At 35.8% G+C, this 21,176-nt stretch overlaps 2 protein-coding genes and 1 long non-coding RNA gene across 8 annotated transcripts; all 3 read left to right on the top strand.

Annotated features, from left to right (window-relative positions):
• The first annotated feature begins 4,397 nt into the window (after positions 1-4,397).
• LOC120339859 (uncharacterized) lies at positions 4,398-10,739 on the top strand. Of its 5 annotated transcripts, none has more exons than XM_039408080.2 (9): positions 4,402-4,616; positions 4,958-4,992; positions 5,583-5,644; positions 6,083-6,196; positions 6,559-6,655; positions 7,009-7,172; positions 8,236-8,303; positions 9,036-9,134; positions 10,013-10,739. In XM_039408080.2, the coding sequence occupies exons 1-9, from the start codon at positions 4,570-4,572 to the stop codon at positions 10,725-10,727; spliced, it is 1,401 nt and encodes a 466-aa protein (XP_039264014.2). In that variant the 5' UTR covers positions 4,402-4,569; the 3' UTR covers positions 10,728-10,739. The 5 variants fall into 5 exon arrangements, with proteins under 5 accessions (XP_039264016.2, XP_039264015.2, XP_039264014.2 ...); XM_039408079.2 differs by having other exon boundaries at positions 4,407-4,616; positions 5,583-5,662; XM_039408082.2 differs by lacking the exon at positions 4,958-4,992 and having other exon boundaries at positions 4,398-4,616.
• A 2,426-nt stretch (positions 10,740-13,165) lies between these two features.
• LOC144427169 (uncharacterized) lies at positions 13,166-14,855 on the top strand. Of its 2 annotated transcripts, XR_013477792.1 has the most exons (3): positions 13,166-13,465; positions 13,752-13,868; positions 14,245-14,855. It is a non-coding gene; the product is annotated as an uncharacterized LOC144427169 (long non-coding RNA). The 2 variants fall into 2 exon arrangements; XR_013477791.1 differs by having other exon boundaries at positions 13,752-14,855.
• A 2,180-nt stretch (positions 14,856-17,035) lies between these two features.
• On the top strand, positions 17,036-19,471 carry LOC120339185 (4-aminobutyrate aminotransferase, mitochondrial-like). Its single transcript, XM_039407269.2, has one exon. It carries the CDS (start codon positions 17,305-17,307, stop codon positions 18,793-18,795), a length of 1,491 nt encoding a protein of 496 aa, XP_039263203.2. The 5' UTR covers positions 17,036-17,304; the 3' UTR covers positions 18,796-19,471.
• Positions 19,472-21,176: the final 1,705 nt, after the last annotated feature.

Raw genomic sequence — 21,176 nt, 5'->3', positions numbered from 1 at the left:
TTTGGCGTTAACCGTTAACATAAAATGGACTTCGTTTGCGAGACTCGAATTTTTAAAATTTAACCGCAAATCAGTATGTCCAGTTGATGACGTAGTAGTGAGAACTCGTCGGCGAAATTTTGCATTAGGTCAAAGGCAATTATATCGTTTTGTGTACTCAATTTGAACCGTATGTTTATTCCACTGGGCGGTACATTCGCTAAGTAGTTTAAATACATATTAATATCTTTAAATAATATTGTTGCAATATTAGAAATTGAAGTAATCTTGACGGATCGAGATATACTCGATTTCTGTGCAGGAACTTTTTCTGTAACTTGTTTTGTGAAATAACATATTCCAGGCTATTTTTTGTCTTAAATCATTCAGATTTTATAATTTATGAGGGTTTGTTCTGCTCTAGAGATACTGTAATTAGTCATTTTGTTATATTGTCGGTTTATATATATTATATAAATTATATATATATTATATTAGAATTAGCATATATGTTCTTTCTAACACTAGCGGACGGGAAGTGTAGTTGGTGGCTACAGCAGAATTCACAGTGACTGGTCTGTCCCAAAGCATGAAACAAGACGAAAAATATGGATCAATTTTTTTTAACAAGTCTGTTCTGAAGTTTCCATGGCCTTAAAAGAAGACCTCTATTTGAAGGATCGTTTCATCCTCAAAATTATGTTGAAGTCCATGGAAACTCCTGTCCGCAGCCGGAAAATAACACTACCTGACTCAGTTTATTAAATCTTCATTTATTTTTAACATTTTATTACAAGTTTTCCTCACATGTAATTCATTCGCGCCAATAAAGTTTTTTTTTCACAAATTTCCATTAGTTGATGCGTTGGGTTATAGGTTTTGCATTGACTTTAAAAGATGTTCTTTGACATTCCAAGCAGGCCGCTGTATAAATATATCCATTAATATGCAAGAGCTAATTGGATGAACCTAAACGTTTTTTTTTTATTCTGGAAATTACACAGGATTGAACAGGGAATCTCAGTTTAGCAACGTTCAGCATGCAACAGTGTCTTGTTGCATAATAATGTGAAATGAATAAAAACTAAATCATTACTGGTTATTCTACGTTTACTTTAAATTGCTACACTACACTATAAGTTGCTGAATCCTATTTTTTCTGTGTTTAAACTTGCATTTATGTCTCAAATCAAGATTATTGTATATGTTGATATAAATTGCTGCATTCTATTTTCTATGTTAAACCAAACTTGCATTTATATTATTTAATCCAATCTAAAGGATATATATCTCAAATCTTTATTATTGTATATGTTGATATGAATTGCTGCATTCTATTTTCTATGTTAAACCAAACTTGAATTTATATTATTAATCCAATCTAAAGGATTTATATCTCAAATCATTATTATTGTATATGTTGATATGAATTGCTGCATCCAATGTCCTGTGTTCAAACTTGCATTTATACGTCTTAAATCATTATTATTGTATATACTGATAAGAAAAGCTGCATTCTCTTCCTACGTTGAGTCCATACCAAACTGGGACATTCGCCCCTATATGTGGGCAATATGGATTATAAAAATTGATAAGGGACAGAACAATAATGAAAAATCTCTCACAACTATTCATATTCTGGAATATGATATTTTGTATAGTAGAGATCATTTAGACTTTGTATTATTCCAAGTGTATATAATTAGAGATGTCACCTAACATTGTACTTCTGTCATTCAAATTGAAATTCATTATTACAAATTGTACGTCTATTATATCATATTTTCTTATCTGATCGAACGGGTTCTAGGTATATTAATATATATATATTATGTATAGTATTTTGCAGCTTATACTCTTCTTTGAGCATACATGTCTTGAGTACTTCCTGTATATATTATACAATCGTTCGGGCCTACTGTGGTTCTAGGCATCATTGAATAATTTCCTCCTGGTTTCATAATCCATCATTATAGCAGTGGAGTACTACCAACTCAATAGTACATCCTGTTAAAATGTGAAAATTTTTCGCATCTTTAGACTTGTTAAATCATAGTGTCCATTATAAATCAAATATTTACTCAATCATAAAAAAAAATTATATTTCAATTATTTAACATTGAAATAAATCCTCTAACACAATTGGCAATGTTAAGTGTTTAGGTTGAAGTGCTCTACATTCGTGACCCTTTGACTTGATACATTAATCTAGTACCATTCCCTAGAATTCATTCTCCTCCTATTCATGTACAACTCGCCAATGATGCTTTTTATATTCATATTTTGTGATAATGAAATTACGATACTGCATTATATTTTGCTGTTACATCAACTCATACTATTATAATTATTTACATTTTTATTTATCTTTCACTTGTCGTTTTATATACTACTTTGACATCTCTCTGCAAGCAAAAAAATGTTGATTATTATGCTGAAATAATGCTTGATAGGTTCTATTAACTATTTTCCCCCCTCCTAACTAGACAAATCAAAGCAGATCATGTTCGTTACATCTTCAATGCGTACCCGCTCAACATAAATAAATAAAAATGAGTTACCCTAGCATTCCCCTCCCCAATTTTATTCTTCCATTTTGAGAATAAAATTTTAAATTCTAGAATGTTCCTCCCCAATATTTTAGTCATCTGAAACTGTGGATCTTAAACATAATAGCTTGAAGGGGGGATTTGACTTTGATGACCGCCTGGTCGTATCACTCCCTCCTGTCTATACCAAACTAATTTATTTCTTATTGTTATTTTTATTATTATTACGATGACTGTTATTTTTGATTGACGAAAAAATAAATCTCTCTCTCACTTTCTTCGGCACTTGGCAAGTGTATTATCAATTTGTACTGTCCAAACGCTCAAGTTGTAACTTAAACCATGTGCAAAGTTGGTTTATATAACAGTGTGACTTGAAAGCATACACCAACTGAATATTAGATCAAACAGCCGAAAAAGCTTGCTCTAGAATTAGTTTTTCGAAGCCGGTAACGGTACGTTTATTACAAAAAAGGTCATTGCTCAATCCCCTTTCAGTCAGAGCTTCGTATGCATTAGCCTTTATGTTTTATATTACGTTATTGTTGCAATCGTCATGAAACTACGCGATGAGGAACTAGGGTTAAATGACAAGAACATAGGGTAAACACCCTACTCGCGAATGTGCGATGAAGCGTAAATATATACCGATGAATGCAAGTTCTGGAATAAGTTTTCAGTTCTACGTCATCAAGGGCCATTTCCGAGCTGCGGTCGATTTTCGTTCCAGCGGTTTTTAAGAATTCATAAGTAGGAAGCTAAGCATGTATCGAGCATCATCATTTTTTTACAATTACAACCAGAACTACATATTTTGCCAGTAGCTGATAGCTATTTTTTCAACTCGTTCGCTACATACATTTAAAAATCATTTTATTAATTCGAATTTAATTTCGATCTTTTTTTTTCATCAATTTTTGTGCTGCTTCTAGTCTATCAGCATAAAATTCCCTATCAAAAACCACCTTCATTGCATAATAATGTCTGGTATAAGTTACACTGCTCTTTACCAGTTTGTGGACTGTAATTGGAGAATGAATAAAGTCTTTTATTTTTCGGTGGATAAGGATGTATAGTATATTATTCCTCAATTAATGGTGGTATACCGGTAGCAGACTCATCTCTATAATAAAATTTGAGCGCTTTGGATCCAAATTGTCATGTCTTTAATTGGCTGATTCTGTATAGGGACTGCCAGCTATACTGAAACCATCGCTACTGATTTTTAACTTTGGAAAATTACGTTTGTTATCTTGGAGATTTAACGCTTACCGTACGAACACGTGTCCGGCGCGTCGCTCGCGTTGTCTCGTGATCAAAAAGATTCCGGAATCATCGCACGTGATTTGATTCTCGTTACAACCGCATATTTATAGCGAGATTCTATTTGCACAATAAATATTTTCAATTCTAATATTTCACTATTTTACATCATTACTCAAGTAGTTGAAAATTAACAGCAGTGTTGAAGTAAATATTTATATGCAGTTTATAGTCAATCAAGAACGCGCCGCTAATGTTTAAACAAACAAAAAGATAAATAAAGGACACCAAAAATTTGATAGGTGAACATTATTATTTTACGTATGGAATCTTGCTAGGGATTTGTGATACCCTCATATCACAAAGGTAAATCAAACGCGAAGTTGTAAACGTGCTGCGGTAAGTTGCAGAATAAAGTATGTAAGTAAAGCAAAACAAGTAGTCTGGTCTCTGGTGGTATCTGCGGTCTGTTTGCTGGTTTGCAGCACAGATGTTCACATGGGACGACACCGTACATGTACTGTCGCTGAGATGGTTTTTAGTTATCCTACAGTATAGCTTCGATTTTCAGTTTTCTTGGGGGGGTTGTTCCACAATCCACGATAATAATAAGTACCGGTACCGGTACCAGTAGACTATAAATTCCATCCTATGTTAACAGACAAACCTAGCCTATGCATAAAAGATCCTAACACTATCAGGTAACAGATGCTATTCTTGGATTAATTTTGAATAAACTATTGAATACTGGAATAGGAGGACTCCCTGACTCCTTAAGATGTATGAGATTTCTGAAGTCCGACCAACGAAAGCTACACAAGTCAGGTACAGTATTTTATATAGCCTAACATATTTCTGTTCTTGTGTACTGACATAGATTACACAAGAATGTTTGAAGCTTTCATTATACTGTTATACAAAAATGATGATTTTTTTTTTTAAACTGTTTATTATGATTTTGTTTTCATTGCAGTAAATTTTTTAGATGATTCCAAATGCTAAACCAGATTTTAAAAGGCTTAATCGTTTTGGTACATTCTTTTTCTCAGCTAATTATTAGTCTATGACTCAAGTTTTATTTTAATGAATATCTACTTGAAGAAATTGTATACTTTTTATTAAAATGAATTTGATTATTTTCGTTACAACTTAGTAATTTTTTTTAGGTCCTTAAGTGAAACTGATGTTGTACCAAAGTCAGGTGAATATGAAACTCAATTTTAGAATATGCTGTGTAAGTTAGATTCTAGGAAAGTCGTGCACAATCTGAATATTTTAAATGTATGGCCATAGTAGATAGAGAACGCCACATCCAATTAGCAGCTATGTGAACTGCTGAACAATGATGTTCAGCAATCTTCTAACACATTATCCCTACTAAATTAACATCACCATACCTGACTGGGAGTATATTTGAAACAAAATTCTGATGTGGGATTTAAAATGAAATTGTTGTCTGTTTATAGCTTATTGGATTCTCAGTATTGGTAAATGAATTTTTATAAAGCTCTTGACTCGAGCAATTGTACATAAAAGAGTTTAGTGCCATGCTTGTTTTCAAGAAATATTTTTCTGTGCTATGTCATTGTAGAGTTTGCTTTCCTCATACGGTATAAATTGAACTTTTTTGCCATTGACAAATATATACGAAATCTAAAAAATTCAGTTCATACTACGTCTATTCGTAATGATTTTACTATACTGTTACAAAGCTTACTCCATTCATCAGTTGACCTGCATATACAAGATTATCGTACCTTGTTCATTGCGAAAATGTATTTTTCATTTTAGAACCTAGAATTATTCAGATAGCTGAAAATTGTCTTCGAAACAAGAACACTGAATTTCATCAGGTGATCCAGCAAGATCAGGCAATTTGATACATATTTTAAAATAAAATACTGTAATACCAACTATTAAAATAAATCAATTTTTTAGGTGATTCATTAAGATTGGTACGGTAACTTGTTTGCTGCTATCCATCATATGGCAGAAAAGGGTTTATTATTTTTGATAGTAAACCAGACTGAATTAATATTTTTGTCACCTTTAGTTTTTCTATAAATTTTTTTACACCTTTTTTTCAAACAAGAATCTATGCAAACAACTCACGTTTACATTTTAACTAAATTTTGAAGAAGGTAAATTGTAAAGTTTTGCACAGCTACCTGATTCATTCTAGGTTAGGTAGTGCTCGTTTCAATGTAACATCTTCAACATGCAATGCCAACACTCAGTTTAGTGCAAGTGCTATTCCTCATTTTCAATTTCTTTCTTTGATCTTTATTCAGAATATATATGAGACTAAAAAGTATCACAGACTGATTGAGAAACGACGGAGAGACAGAATTAACGAATGTATTTTCCAGTTGAAGGATTTATTGCCTACAGATGTCATTAATTCAGTGAGTAGGCCTATTTTAAAATAGAATAGTTTTATGACCATTCGTGAGTGCAGGTAGCTTAAACTTTTAACTCCTTAGGCACCTGTCATGGTTTGTGATTGCGGCCCTACACATGGTTACTTACCCTGGCCGCTTGTCAACAAAAGTTTTATTCCCTCTTGAGGAGAAATTGCATGCCTGATGAGGGTTTCTGTTGAAGTCATCAGCATTGGCCTTCATCCCACCAAAAGGCTTGTGATAATTTCATTGGTCAATATGTTCATCAAGCTCCTGCTATGTTGCTTCAAATGATTTTATTATAATGCAAGTATAGGGTACAGGTTGGTAGAATAAAAATAAATTAAACATGTTTGTGTTTGCAGACAACAAGGTCAATGGAAAAAGCAGTTATTTTAGAACTAGTACTACAATATATGAAATCATTAAACAGAAGAAAGACACAAGAAAACAAAGATCTTGGTGAGAAATTTGTTGTCTTTTTCCCAATGAATTTGTTGTGAAGTTGTACTCTTGTACTTTCGATTTTTAATACCTTATATGAGTATTTTGTTACTAGTTAGCTACATAACTCTACCCTATAGACTCGAGCCATGGTTTATTAGTAGGCCAGTTTTTAGTGCTTTTCTATTCAAAATGTACTGTTCTCAGGGAGACGTGTTAGACTTAACTGTGTTGGCATCGCGGATTACACATCTTGGGTTCCCACAGCCCCACCTCAACCAGGGTGTAAATTTGGTATGCAATGCCGAAGTGGAAAGATTCCAGCTCTTCGAAATAATTGTAGCTCTTTGCAATGTTTCATTTTCATGTAGAGATATTGAGAGAGCAAGCTTTCATTTGTGGATTTCGAGACTGCACTGAGAAAATGTTCAAATTGATTGATGATAAATTCAATGATCACCAGAAACAAAGGATTAGAAAAGATCTACAGGAACAAATCTCATTTAACATAACAGAATCTTCACTTCAAATTAAGGTAATTAAGGTTGTTATAAATGGTTAGGATCGCAATGGTCTCAGCAAACAAGAGAGCAGTGCTCAATTATGTGGAAATGAAGGCCAAAACGGAGTAGCACGTGTACAGATACCTGATCTTTCACAGTATTGTCGTCTTTTCGACAGACCACCAGATTGTAACGAACTGAATAATGCACCCAAATTTTAAATTTGATGTTGTCATTAAACAGAAAAACGAATCTCGTAAAGCCCACAAAAAAAATTTTGAACTAATTTAAAAGTAGAGCGGCACCAGTAATCTTTTACCACTGAAAATTTCAAAGCAGTAAGTAGAATAGTAGATCCAGTAGATAAAGAAAAGCGATTTTTTTCACAATGACAAGTAGAGAAATACCAAGAATACCAACAACAACATAATAATAAAAATCCATAGGTCCATTTCATGTTCAATAAAAAGCGAGAAGAAGACGATTTTTCCTAATTCACTTCTCATTGCTATTAAACTGGAATTTATCTATTTTCTGAGTTTTGCTGAGGGATTTTTGCCAGATTCTCAAGCGAGTAGTATTCCTGATACCCCTGTAACTTTATTCACACAGGAAATAGAGAATTCTCAAATAATTAATTTAGTCATCTATAATCAGGGACTCCATCGATCTGTCACAATTACAGACTTCACAGTGTGCGAAGCACTCACCCTTCAAGCTTCGTTTAACTTTGAATTTCTCCCTGTATCACGAAGTTTGCTTATTTTTAAATTTAAGCTAAAATAACCATGACCAAACCTAAGGATCGCCACACTAACAATGCTTCATGCCTATCTGTGCCTTGCTTCTTTGTGTTCCAAATAAGATTGTGTTGCTTTTACGATGCCACAATAAAGCTATGGTGATAAAACAAACAACACACAGCTTCCTCTATAAAGTCCAAATAAGACAAAATAAGGACACGCAAGCCAAAAATAAGGACAAATCTTAGAAATAAGGACGGTATGGTATGATATCCTTGGGTATAATCCATGTGAAATTTAGTCTAGAAATATATTTCATATAGATGTTTATAATGGTTCCATTGTTTTACAGTCTGACAGTCCTCCATCCGTTATATCCCTGAGCTCATTGTCAAACTCGTCAACGCCAGATCTTTTACAGTAAGTATAAATTCGCTTGTAAGGAAGAAATAATATGGTGCTTTGTTAGAAAACAAAATTTGAGTTTTGTCCCTCTCAGTCTCAGTCTTTAAATGTAGTGCGCTTTGAAGCATTTGGTTTTTCTGCAGTATATTTTTATTTCATGTGAGTTCCCCTTATTTCACTCCTATGTTTTTCGATAAAAATCATTCAATTGGGTGCACATGCCAAAGTTTCTGTTGTTATCAGTCAGTTCGATATATTTTTTGTCCTGCCCTGCTTTAAACTCTCACAGAATTTTAAAACTTTGATAGAGGTAGGCGCATATACACAATATTTTGATTAAGAACAAGGGTCTGTCTGTCCATGCTACATGAGAAGCTACCCAATTGACTACCCAATTCATTACACCCTTGATGCGGGGGTGCGATTTGAATCCTAAATCTTAATCTGCTATGCCTACATGGTTGAGTCCGAAGCAATCACCACAAGGCCATCACTGCACAATTAAGTTCAACCATATTCTATGTATAATTTTTGTTATTCTCAACCCAGAATTACTTCGAACTTGAAGTCCCGTTTTGGATATGTCATGTGTTATTTCATAACGGCTTCTCATCTGAAATTTGCTGCACGCAACATTCCTGCTCATAGCTGAAGCTAAATCAACCACTCATAATGCAGAAATTTTGTACAAAATTGTCCAACGACAACGAGTGCTTTTTTGATATAGTGTTAACTATTACTTCACAGGTGTGCGGAAAATTCAGACTCTAGTGGGAGTGGAAGCATGCCATTTATTCAGAATAAAACAATACATAAAGGGGTGAAGAGGAAAATATTGCCTCGCAGGTGAGTAGCTCTCAATTTAATTATGAAAATCCATGGAAGTTGTTCACCAGGAAACATAGAAGGATGTTTAAAAGTAATCGAATGTTCCAATACAATTAAATTTCATTATAGCCAATTTGATGATTTTAGAAAAAATTTTGAGGAGATGGCAAACAGTTGAAGCTGAGAGATAATGAGAAAATTCACTCCTTATTTCGCTTTACCTCTTTTAGTTTTGCTCTTCTGTTTTTTTTTTCTCATTTCACTTTCTTTTGTTTCAACTGTTAAGCATATCATCGTCTTCTTTTGCCTTCTTCGGTTCAGGTTCACTCTCAGCAGGGGCTGTTGACTGACGTTTTGTGAAAGTTTAAAACAGATAGCCTATATACACTAGAGGCAGGCCAGAGCAAGATAATAACGGTGTGAAAAGTCATGACTTCAAACACTGCAATAAATTAATGTAAAATAAGTGAATATCACTACACATGTCTTTTGTATGTAGAAGCATCTTTCGTTATTTGAAGTAATAGTTCTAGTTATTTTCTACGAAATATTGTAACTTCGTAACTTGGAAATTTCGTATCTGGAGTCTTTCGTTAGTAGGATTCTACGATATGTAACTTTTTCCACATCCTGGGTTTTCAAATTCAAATCCTATGGCCTCTCCTCACTCGAGTTTCATTAAATCGGGTAGGTAGGTTCCAGTGCATCAAAAACATAGCCTCCTACATAGTAGTGGATATTTGCTCATATAGTCTTGCTTGGAGGGTAACATCCTATAAGAATATTTCATTGAGTGCTTTGTGATTGGAATAAAAAGAGATATTTCAATTTTTTTAAATTAATAGAAATCTGTAATGTATTCACTCAGCATAATCTCATTTTCACATTATCCCTAGGTCCATAAAGGTTCCCATTCAACCAACATCTTCTATTTCTCCTCAATCTTCACCACCAGAAAAGAAAGCTAAAGATGATCTTGAAGTTTCTCAGACAAACAGTAGTGTTTCAAATCAAGTACCTATATATATCAATATGCCAGTCATGATGAATCCAGGAATGATTCAAGCTCCAACTGTAATTGACAAACATCAACAAACTTCTGATGTAGAGAAGACTTCTGCCAAACCTACACCTGTTATGATACCCAGTACCTCAGCTACCATGTTCTCACAAATAAATGGTGGTGTAAAGCCGATGGTACAGATGGCTGGCTGTCCCTTGATCACACACATGGGTGGCAATATGGCAAGCGGTGTACCAATGCAGTTTCAAAATGGGACTATAGTTACCCAAATGGGAAGCCTTGGTGCACAAAGTGGTATGCAGTTATCCAATGGGTCATTGGTTCCTCAAATATCAGGTAACGGTGTCCAATATCCAACTTTTTTTATGGCGTGCGGAACTCAGTCACAGGCAATTCAACAAGAGCAGCAACAATTAAGAAAACAGCAAACTGTACCAGTCAATCCTATGATCTTACAGCCGACTATTATGATGCCTGCTGGTGCGCAGGGAAATGTAATATGCATGCCATCTTTTCCTGTTATGCAACCATTTCAAACTTCTACTCTCGTGTCTGTTCAGTCGCCCGCTGATGGTAAAAAGTCATAAGGGAACAACGTTTTGAAACTTTGTGTTTATTCAACTTAATTGCTGCTGAATTGACTAATAGAAAATTAAGCTTTAGTATTTCCTTTCTTGTTTCCTAAGGCCAAAGTTCATTAGAGCTTACTCAAAGGTATTGGTTACTACCGTGTGATAGCAATTTTCATTATGTTGGCAAATATCGGAATTCGAAATCTTTCGATCCACGATTGACTGCTATAATACTTCGATGCATGTTTCTACAGCTGCCATACCGGGGAAACTATCCTCGGTGCTCCCGAAGTATGCGAACCAAGATGGCGGACATCGGAACGTAACAGGTTAGGGTTAGGCGATAATTTTTTTCCAAGTTTCCTTATTTTAGTCCTATTATCAGTTCGAAGACTAGCCAAGAGCCTACCGTAGTATTTATACCTAAAATTATGGCCTATCCTAACCTAGTACACATATTACATTCCGATGTCCGCCATCTTGGTTCGCATACTTCGGGAGCCCCCTATCCTCACAACTGGCCAGGTCCTACGTTTATCCATATGATTAAGCCTCCAAGGGAACCAAAAGTAATGGCGGTCGTTTCGAGACTACGGCCTGAGTTTACAATCCTGCTGGCACTTTTATTTAAAATAGGGTTCTCCGGAATTATACCAAGTTGAAAAACGCTCTGACATTTTTGCGAAACCTTTCCATCGTGACTTGTGCGCCAACTTTGTTTACGCAAGACACAATTCAAACGTTATGGTACGGAACGATTGGGTCCCGCCAGGCAGTTTATTGAATATTCAAACTTTGCATATAACAATATCAGCTCCTAAGGGGTCCGAATGTTTTTTTTTAATGCAAAAGCACTGCAATGTATGGCAACTATCAATTAGGGTTAAAGGTTATTCCAGGGTTGACTATAAGTTTCTATGTTCAGCTGTCCTCTTGTTTAATTTGTCCAATATTATTAAGTACAAATTCTGTAATACAGGATCCACATATTTATCACGGACAAGGAAAGATAATAAGACGACTTAATCGTATGGCAAACCACGGCCTCTCGTCCGGTTATTGGTACGTGTCGGGTATGTAGTTATCTGTTTTGGATACACGAATGACCAGCGGTTACGTGAACCAACCTGCGGCATGGAAGAAGTCTGAAGTTTATTTTATCACAAACCGAATGTAAACATTGACGAACAAAATTGAAAAAAATGTAGCAATCCCCTCGCGCATAGTGGATGTTTCGCCAGAGCATCGACTTGTTCACTTCGTGACATTGGCCAATTCAAAGATACAAGAAGTGACGTAACAATGCCCTTTTTCGCGTCCGCTCAGACAGATTTTCAGGCGTGGTCGTAAGCAATAAGCATTACCTCTTTTTCGCGTTTTTTAATTCTATTCGTTAGTTTCCAGTTGTGTTTCGGAAATTTGAATATAAATCAAATAATTCAATGATCACTTTGTCTTCTTATGATTTTCAGTTTAATTGCGGTAATCAAAAATTAGTGTAGAAATAGCTGTCAGCTTTAGCTTTCAGTTTAATTGCGGTAATCAAAAATTAGTGTAGAAATAGCTGTGGTAGACTAGGGCTAGGCTAAACCTCTATAGCAGTACTTTTAAAAAACAAATTGTTGAATGCTATGAATCAGAATGATGATATAAGAAGAATTTTCCGAGGGCCAAAGGTCCATTATCCCCCACGGGACTCGGAACCTGCGAACACACGCAGTGTAATCGGAGTTGCGACAAGCAGGGTATCCGTACGATGCGTCACACCATTAAGATTACTGAATCGTGAATCAGTATGTCAGTGCTATTTGAAGTAGCTGTTTAAAAACTTGACTACACAACGCAGCAGAACATAACTGCTGTACAGTACTACCATTCGTCGGACTGATTATCAAAAAATCCCAAAAATTGGCCCGCATTTACATAACACCTCTAGGCCGCGAGCCGAGGCCATTTATCTTTCAGTTTCGTAGCGCACATCAGGTAACTAACTGAAAATGATTTTAAAATGTTCCTTAGAAATTTAGTAACAAATATTGCCTTGTTCCCACTTCCAAAAGTTGCACGTTTTACAGAAAATACGCTTTTACTACAATAAATATGTGTTACCATCTGTCCTATTTTCTCTGCTTTTCCGGTATCATGCGCCAATGAACGCAGACTTCTGCACGACGTAACAGTCAAGTTAGTCAGCTGTAGGTGGATCCCCAGTGGTCGGATGAATATCAGATGTACTCGACTGCTCGCTTTTGCGTTGAGTAGCCTTTCCATAGTTTTTTTCAGTTACCGGTAATATTAGTCCAGTTATTCTAAGGAGGTGTTGAAAAGTATAGGTAAGATATTAAACACTTGTATATCCTTGCCATAAATAGCAATTTTAGTTGAGCATTAGCTCATAAGACGTTGTTAAATAGGTACGGTGCGGTAACTCCAAGGAAGGCTAGACCTAGAATAATACTGTAATATGTCACAAACAACGATATTTTCTGGCTTGCATGAAATGTTTATGATTAATTTAATGACTCTTCTTGACTATTCAGCAGACTTATACTACTATATAGGCCACAGCATATTTGGAAATAGAAATGAATGGCTGTTTCTGTAATGCACGGTTGTGTGAAAGAGAAGAAATTAATCAATTTTACTAATGTCGGTTGGTCTAAATCTAAATTCATAGAGTCGACAAGAACCTGGGAAGCAATGATAAGTTATGCCGGAGTGGAAAGAAAGGTAGCATTGGAAATGATTGAGAGGTGAGAAATGAAGTTGTAGACAAACAGTTGATGTTTCAAAATATAGTCTATAAGTCCATACTCATACTGTCATAGGACATTTCAGACTGTGATATATCAAAATTTAGTGTAGATATAGTCTAGTAATGGTATGCAAACACTGCTGGACTGTAGAACATGCAATGAGCATATATACGCTCATTTAGTACATCAGATAAAATGCATTATGTATTCAAGGTATTAGTTAGTATTTAGGGGTATTTTTAAAATCATGCTGCTCCAAATATTATTTTCTTCCTTATTTTAGATACTGTACTACAAAAGAAAACGGCAATGTTCCACCAATCCGACCTAACGCAGGCTCTGATCCCTGCTGCTATCAGTGCTATAAAATGGATTAAACAAGAAGTCTTGAAGCTTAAAGGTATATGAGGTATACTTTTCTGCAATTGGAACTGCCCATCAAATTCATGTTGGAGACTTCATTGAGATTTTCAATTCATTTTTTTCCCTCGACTATGAAGATCTTTTGAGGTTAACGAGGTATTAATAAATAAAGCTGAGGAATTTGAAGAGGATATGAAGAATGTAAATGATACCGGTACCAGGGCACGTCTATTTCACACTGTCAAACATAAGGATTATACTCTCCACCCAACAATGATTCACTGAAGAAGCATGTGGCCCTCAAATCAGTTCTTGAGTTGGCAAACTGCAAAGAAAAATAGTCAAAATAATTTATGAAAGTGTGCCAAAATCAACTTAAATTGCACAGATTTTTGTTTTTGTATTGACTGCAGAAATCACAGTACACCTATAGAGGAAAAGTCAATTTTTGAGATAGTGGATTTCGAAAACAATTCAGAAGAAAGTGAATTAGATATTACAGTTGATTTAATAAGTATCATACATTTTTTTTTTTTTTTCGGACATTTGTTAGTGTCGTAGTCCTGTTTCTAGAAATATTATTGCCTTTGTTCAAATACATAACCACATAAACTAAAAAAAGATTAATTGTAAATTGTAATATTTCTGTTCACTATGTTATGTACATATTGTACATTCATTTAATTTTCTTGACTTTTGCGGTAAATTTCTAAGTGAGAAATAACTGATTTATTTGTGTTTTCGTGCTCACGATGTTAATTTGTGACTTCATTGCTTAAAAATAAATACGTTTGATACTTGATAGCTTCTATAAAATGGATGTAGCTTTTTATGCTGTTCTTGTTGTAAACTGCTTGTGGTTATTACATAAAATTTATTCTCAAATGTGAATCAGCGTTGTTGGTGTCGCTGCTTTCGAGGTCACTCCCGACTCCTGTCACACAATTAAAGTATTTTTTGTTGTTGGTTACATGTATGCCATATTTTTCGTAATCTACCTAATAAATTATGATTGACTGAGGAAGTCCGATTTTGGTCAGGCAAAACATTACAGGAATACATTTGTGTTAGTGTGCTGTAGGGCTCTCGAATTGTATAGTTCTTATGTATGCGTTGTAAACTTATGGTTATTGAATTTCCGGGAACCTCTTATATTCAATTTCGCACCAGGATTGTGGAACAAGCTGTAATGCGTTCATTATGTTCGTTTTCACACAAAACTGAAGAATTTATTTAGTTACCAGATGTGCGCTACGAAACTCATTTTCTGGGCGTTTTCATGGTTTCGTCTCACGGCCCATATCCGTGGTAAGGATCTACAAGTGTTTAATAATTTACTTATACATTTTTCAACAACGTCTTAGCATAACTTAACTAATAATAACTAAACAGGGCTATGGAAAGCCTGCCCAACTCAGCGCAAGGTCGAGCAGAAATAACTAATATTCATCCGCTCGCTAACAGCTGGTTTAATTCAATTGTTACGTCATGCAGAAGTCATTGTTCAGTGCCGAAAATGTAGAGAATATAGGACAGATCGTAGCACATATTTCTTGTAGTAAAAGCGTCTTTTCCGTAAAACGTGCAACTTTTGGAAGTGGGAACAAGGCAATATTTGTTACTAAATTTTTAAGGAACATTTTAAAATCATTTTCAGGTAGTTACCTGATGTGCGCTACGAAACTCACTTTCTAGGCGTTTTTCAGGGCCTCGGCTCGCGGCCTACTCGTTATGAGGTTAACTGCTGCACAGTATTTGAAATTCGACGCGTCAGTGTGCCGTAAGAGATTATCGGGTGTGCGTTTGAGTTTTTCGAATTAACTGGAAAGCATTTGTGTTTAGTCCGATTGGATAGCAATAATAGCTGGGCACGCAATGCTCGCATCTAGAAAGTTGGGGGCATAATAACATTAACAATACTTTACCATACAGTTTGTGGGCTAAAATGCTGAGCTAGCGCAAGTTTTTCATCCTAACGTATGGTTAGAATCTGATCGTGTATTATTGCCATTTTTGGTCAAAACAAGGCGATAAGGATATGACTACTGTATTTTCATGGAAGGGGGAATTGAGCTTTTGGTGATACGATTTAGGGGTAACAGTAATAAACAGTTTGGGAACCACTGCTTTAGATGAATATTTTCTGTTGCTCAATGTTCAAAAACTTTACTTGATATTTAGTTTTTTCGATGCAGTGAATTGATTGTTTATCCAAAACTAAGTTTGATATTTCAGAATAGAAAAGTAATTTTGTAACGTTATATGAATTGGAAAGTGAGATGACCAATGGTCAACACAATACGCATACATATGTTCATATTTTGATACCTTCAGAGGCAGTGATTTCCCTACAAATACCTCCCCCCCCCTCTTAAAATTTCAAACACACCCCATAATTTTTAGGTGTGACGCCGTACTTGAATGCTTAACCTGGTTCCATTACATTTGAACCCACGACAATATCACCCATGGAAATTTGCATCTTCGGATATTTGAACCCATACTGACCTTAACCCATGGATTTTATCACCCGCTTATAGATTGAACCCGCGAATATACGGGTGCAAATGTATGGGTTCAAATGTGCTGTCACCCGTAACCTAAATAAAATTGTATTTGAATATGCAGAAAGTGGCTCATGTGCCGTAAGAAGCTGGGGAACATACTGCATATAGGCCTAGACTTAAACCATTTGTTTTGACACAAACTGTTGATGACTCAAGCCGACTCACGCCACATGCGTCGCGTTACAGACACGCCCCCCTTTGTGCGAGAGAACCGCTTTCAGCCGGTTCACGTTGTATTTCCAGTTCAGTGATTGCAGTACGTACGTTATTAGCGAACGTTGAACTCCGGTTGGTTTTGTTCGTAAAGTTGTACACACCCCTAAACTATGAGTTAATAAACCTTCGCTAAATACATTTATATTTGTGGAGGTGAATAACAACAGTCCAGAGGCAGGAACATATATATATTCAGGTCCCTATAAAGAAAATATCATCGTTCGATTAGGCTGCTTCAAATATATGACTGTTCTTGATTTTTACATCTCCAAAAGACCAAAATAGATACATACTGACTGGAACGTTGCCCGTTCAGTTTGATTTCCGTTCAATGCAAGAATGAAAATCCCGTACCTAAGTCAAATAATAAAGCTTTAAGTTTTCAAGTGCATTTATTTTTTTCCAAATAACTAAAAATAATAAAGCTACACAAAGGTTTACATAAAATGTTTCCTATTTGGAATCGTTGTTACGTCGACATCATCTCACTACATTCTAACATGATTGGTCCGTTTTGAAGTCAACACTAATGGTTAGAACTCGCTGAAACCGGTTAAAAACGAGAGAGATGAACTCCGCGAATGATTCAACGACGAGACTTTTTACATTCTCTCGCATCGCGTAAACACAACAAACGCAAGACCGTATTTTCATTTTATTGCTGACTTCCATAGCGTCTGTACGTTGAAAATGAATCTCTTGCGTGGTATTAAAAGATGTGGAAAAATGACTTATATTATAAGTCGACAGCGTAGTACTGTCGCTGCGAGTGCCAGACCTTTAACAGACAATGGAAAGTTTGATAGGCCCTCAATAGTAACTAATGAAATTCCAGGGCCCAAGACGAGAGCACTTTTAGAGCGTGCCGCTGTGGTTCACAACACGGGAGCAATAAATTTTTTCTGCGATTATGAGAAAAGCAAAGGAAATTATCTTGTGGACGCCGATGGGAATGTACTTTTAGATTGCTATCAGCAAATTTCATCTATGCCTCTTGGATACAATTATCCGGGATTTTTGGACATTTACAAAGACGAGTCCAGTCTCGTATCTGTCGTAAACCGTGCAGCTCTTGGAAATTTTCCTCCTGTGAATTTTACAAAAGATTTAGAGACCTTGTTGACTGTTGCTCCGAAAGGTCTCACGAATGTTGTTACACTCGCATGTGGATCTTGTTCTAATGAGAATGCTTACAAAGCGCTTTTCATGTGGTACCAGCGTCGACAAAGAGGGGAAGAACCTCTGGGATCAGATCAGAATATTGAATCATGCATGATGAACAAGCCTCCCGGTTCTCCCAATCTTTCAATTCTGTCATTCAGTGGAGCATTTCACGGTCGAACATTAGGCTGTCTAAGTACGACACACAGTAAATGGATTCATAAAATTGACATCCCTGCGTTTGACTGGCCGATAGCTGACTTTCCGCAGTTAAAATATCCACTGGAAGAATTCAAACGAGAAAACGATGCCGAAGAAGCTCGCTGCTTAGCACAAGTTGAGGAACTTATTGAGCGGTGGAGAACCAAGTCTCCCGTGGCCGGATTGATTATTGAACCCATCCAAGCGGAAGGCGGCGACAGACATGCGTCTGATGATTATTTCCGCAAACTGAGAAATATTGCAACGAAATACGACATCGGTTTTATATGCGACGAAGTGCAAACAGGCATGGCGATTAGCGGACGCTTTTGGGCGCATGATTATTGGAATCTAGACAAGTCTCCCGATATTGTTACTTTCGCCAAAAAAATGATCACTGGTGGATTTTTTTTCTCCGATGAAATAAAATGGAAAGAGGGATATCGCATTTTTAACACTTGGATGAGCGATCCGAGCAAATTTCCAATTTTAGAGCACACTTTAGATGTTGTAAAATCCGAGGACCTCGCCGCAAGGGCAGCGGGAGTAGGAGAACACCTTTTATCTGGCTTGAAAGATTTTGAACGCCGATATGATTTTCTCAGTGCCGCCCGGGGCCGTGGAACTTTTTGTGCCATTGATGCAGTGGATACAAACACAAGAGACAGCGTTGTAAAAACGGCTCTCTCTAATGGTCTCTTGATAGGCGGCTGTGGAGAAAAGACGATCCGTTTCCGACCAAGCCTCATTTTTTCAATTCAAGAAGCCGATATGGCCCTTGGTATATTAGATGACGTGATGCAGAAGATAGCCCCTTGAAGGTGTAAGCATACAAATGATGTTTTTTTACCATACGTTTTACCTACACACCAAATTATTGGTACGTTTATTGTAATACGTTTTTGTATTCAAAATATTGCGACCATGTATATGACTCACACCTGTTATGTCACCTCACTTTGAAAAAATTGATAATATTACAATGCATTACATTGTATTATACAGTATCTGGATTCGAGGGTGATGGTGAGCTTTATATGTGAAAATTAACCTCATAAAATAAATTATTATTACTTATTTTGATAACACAATTTACATTAACGTTGGAACCTTGCTACGATCGACAACTTTCGTTGCAACGCGTTTTTTAAACAAACGTGGTTCGTTTATCATATTCACCTCATAGTTCAAACAAAGCTTATGTTCATGTATATACTGTTTAAACTTAAAGCAATGTATGTTGTTATGTGAATTTTTTAATCTACGCCTAGTCATTACTTTTATACAAGGTCCTACGAGTCCGGCCAAAGTAGAATCTTATTGTAAAATCCTGATTTTATCACCGGTCGATCTTGTGTAGGCCTACTTCGTATTGTAAATAATAGAGAGTGGCAAATTTTAAAATTTATGCAGATGCACTAATAATGGGATCTTTCAATTTATACTTGTTTGCTTTTAAATTTTATCGCTGCAATAAAACGTCCTGCTTCTATTACATTTTATGATGTTATGGTAGTTTAGATTTTAGAACATTTACTATTGGCTAAGCAAAAAATATTTCAACTTTTAAAGGCGGAAGGTTAGCAGAGTTCTGGTCTTGTCATAAAATCATGGTGCTTCTGTACGCGCGCCATGGCATGACCCAACATGAATGTTTCATGAATTATACACGCATCTGGCACATGGCGTTTATCAGTGGACATCGGGCTCTCTCCAAAAATAAAGTACACAATAATAGGATGGTTGACATATTAACAACCCCCAAATACACTATGTGAACCGACGCATGTCTCAATTCTTTGCCATGGCAAGAAATCCTAATTTTTTTAACTTGATTAATATCATTTGAACCAATTCCGAAATTAGCATTGGGAATTTATATGATTGGAATATGGTGTGCTTTAATATAAACCAAAACACGGCCTATTTGATGTTCCAGCTCTGAATATTCGTTGGCCGTGATTTGTGAGGTTTGTTATTCAAGTCACATATTGCCCGATGGCGCGTTTTTGTGGTAATTCCACTCGCGGAATTGACTTCAAATAGGTCTATCTGGCATCATCTCTTCGAACTTGATTGATACTTGACCCGCAAAATATATTGTTGCTCCACTTGTTCGTGCCGAGAGATTAATAAAAAGGTCATAGCTCCCATTCAGACAGACATCGTGACGTGAGAGCAATACTTCGTAATTCTGTTGCAGTTCATTGCACTTGTTATACGCTTATGTTTATTCGTCTCGAAAGACGTACACATGATAGAATGAAACTCAACGCAACCTAGAGTAAACACACTACGTAGGTGAATTTGCAAAATGTTGAAATATAACATATAACGCATAATCGCCAATGTTCGTTCAGTTTTATTGACAAATATTTAAGTGATAGGTTAGGAACCCTATATGTTCATACGGATTTAAAGTACTAACAATTTCAATAATTTATGAATACGAAGAAGCATCGCCACACAAACACAGTAAATATGCGTGGTGGTGCGCTGTTGCTAAAAATGGATTGATAAGCAGCCATTGCTTTCATTCACCCGATTGAAGACACAACGAACTGTACATGGAAGACTTCCATCACCTATGCTGTACACCTAAGGAAACCTGTGTTCGATATCATGAATGATGCTATTCTTTCACACTACATGACTTATATGATTGATTGAAGTACTGTACTGTTAGTTTCAGCGTGATTATTTTTTAAAGTGGCTTTTTCTTCAATTCTTGAACAAGTCGTATTTTTTTTTGTAAATATCAATAAGGTTTATTATAGGGGTATAAATGTATTAAAACTATCGCATTAGATACGAGTAATACAAATACTAAATACGTTATGAGCAATTGATAACACCCATAATATACTCGTCTAGTCGTGTTATTAATTATACCCTTATGTTAACCGACAATCGGCTGAACGATATTGTAGTCAAAACAGCCATTTGTCGAATATATACGACATGTTCCAAGATCTAATAGATTTATTCCACATAAGCTTAGTTTACTCTAAGACAGTGGTCGCGAACTCAAAATGTATCATGGGCCACTTTTTGAATTTATTGACGACGCATGCAGGCCACAAACCATCAAATTAGGTACAAAATGATACACAAAACATAACAAAAGAAATCTGAATGTATTTGTTGAAATTACAATTGAACCTTACACCAAACGATACATGAAACATATTCTAATACTT

The sequence above is a fragment of the Styela clava genome, chromosome 9, assembly GCF_964204865.1.
Source record: "Styela clava chromosome 9, kaStyClav1.hap1.2, whole genome shotgun sequence".
NCBI classification, from domain to species: Eukaryota; Metazoa; Chordata; class Ascidiacea; order Stolidobranchia; family Styelidae; genus Styela; species Styela clava.
The sequence above is the reverse complement of the archived record's forward strand: the minus strand, read 5'-3'. Positions and strand labels throughout refer to the sequence as shown.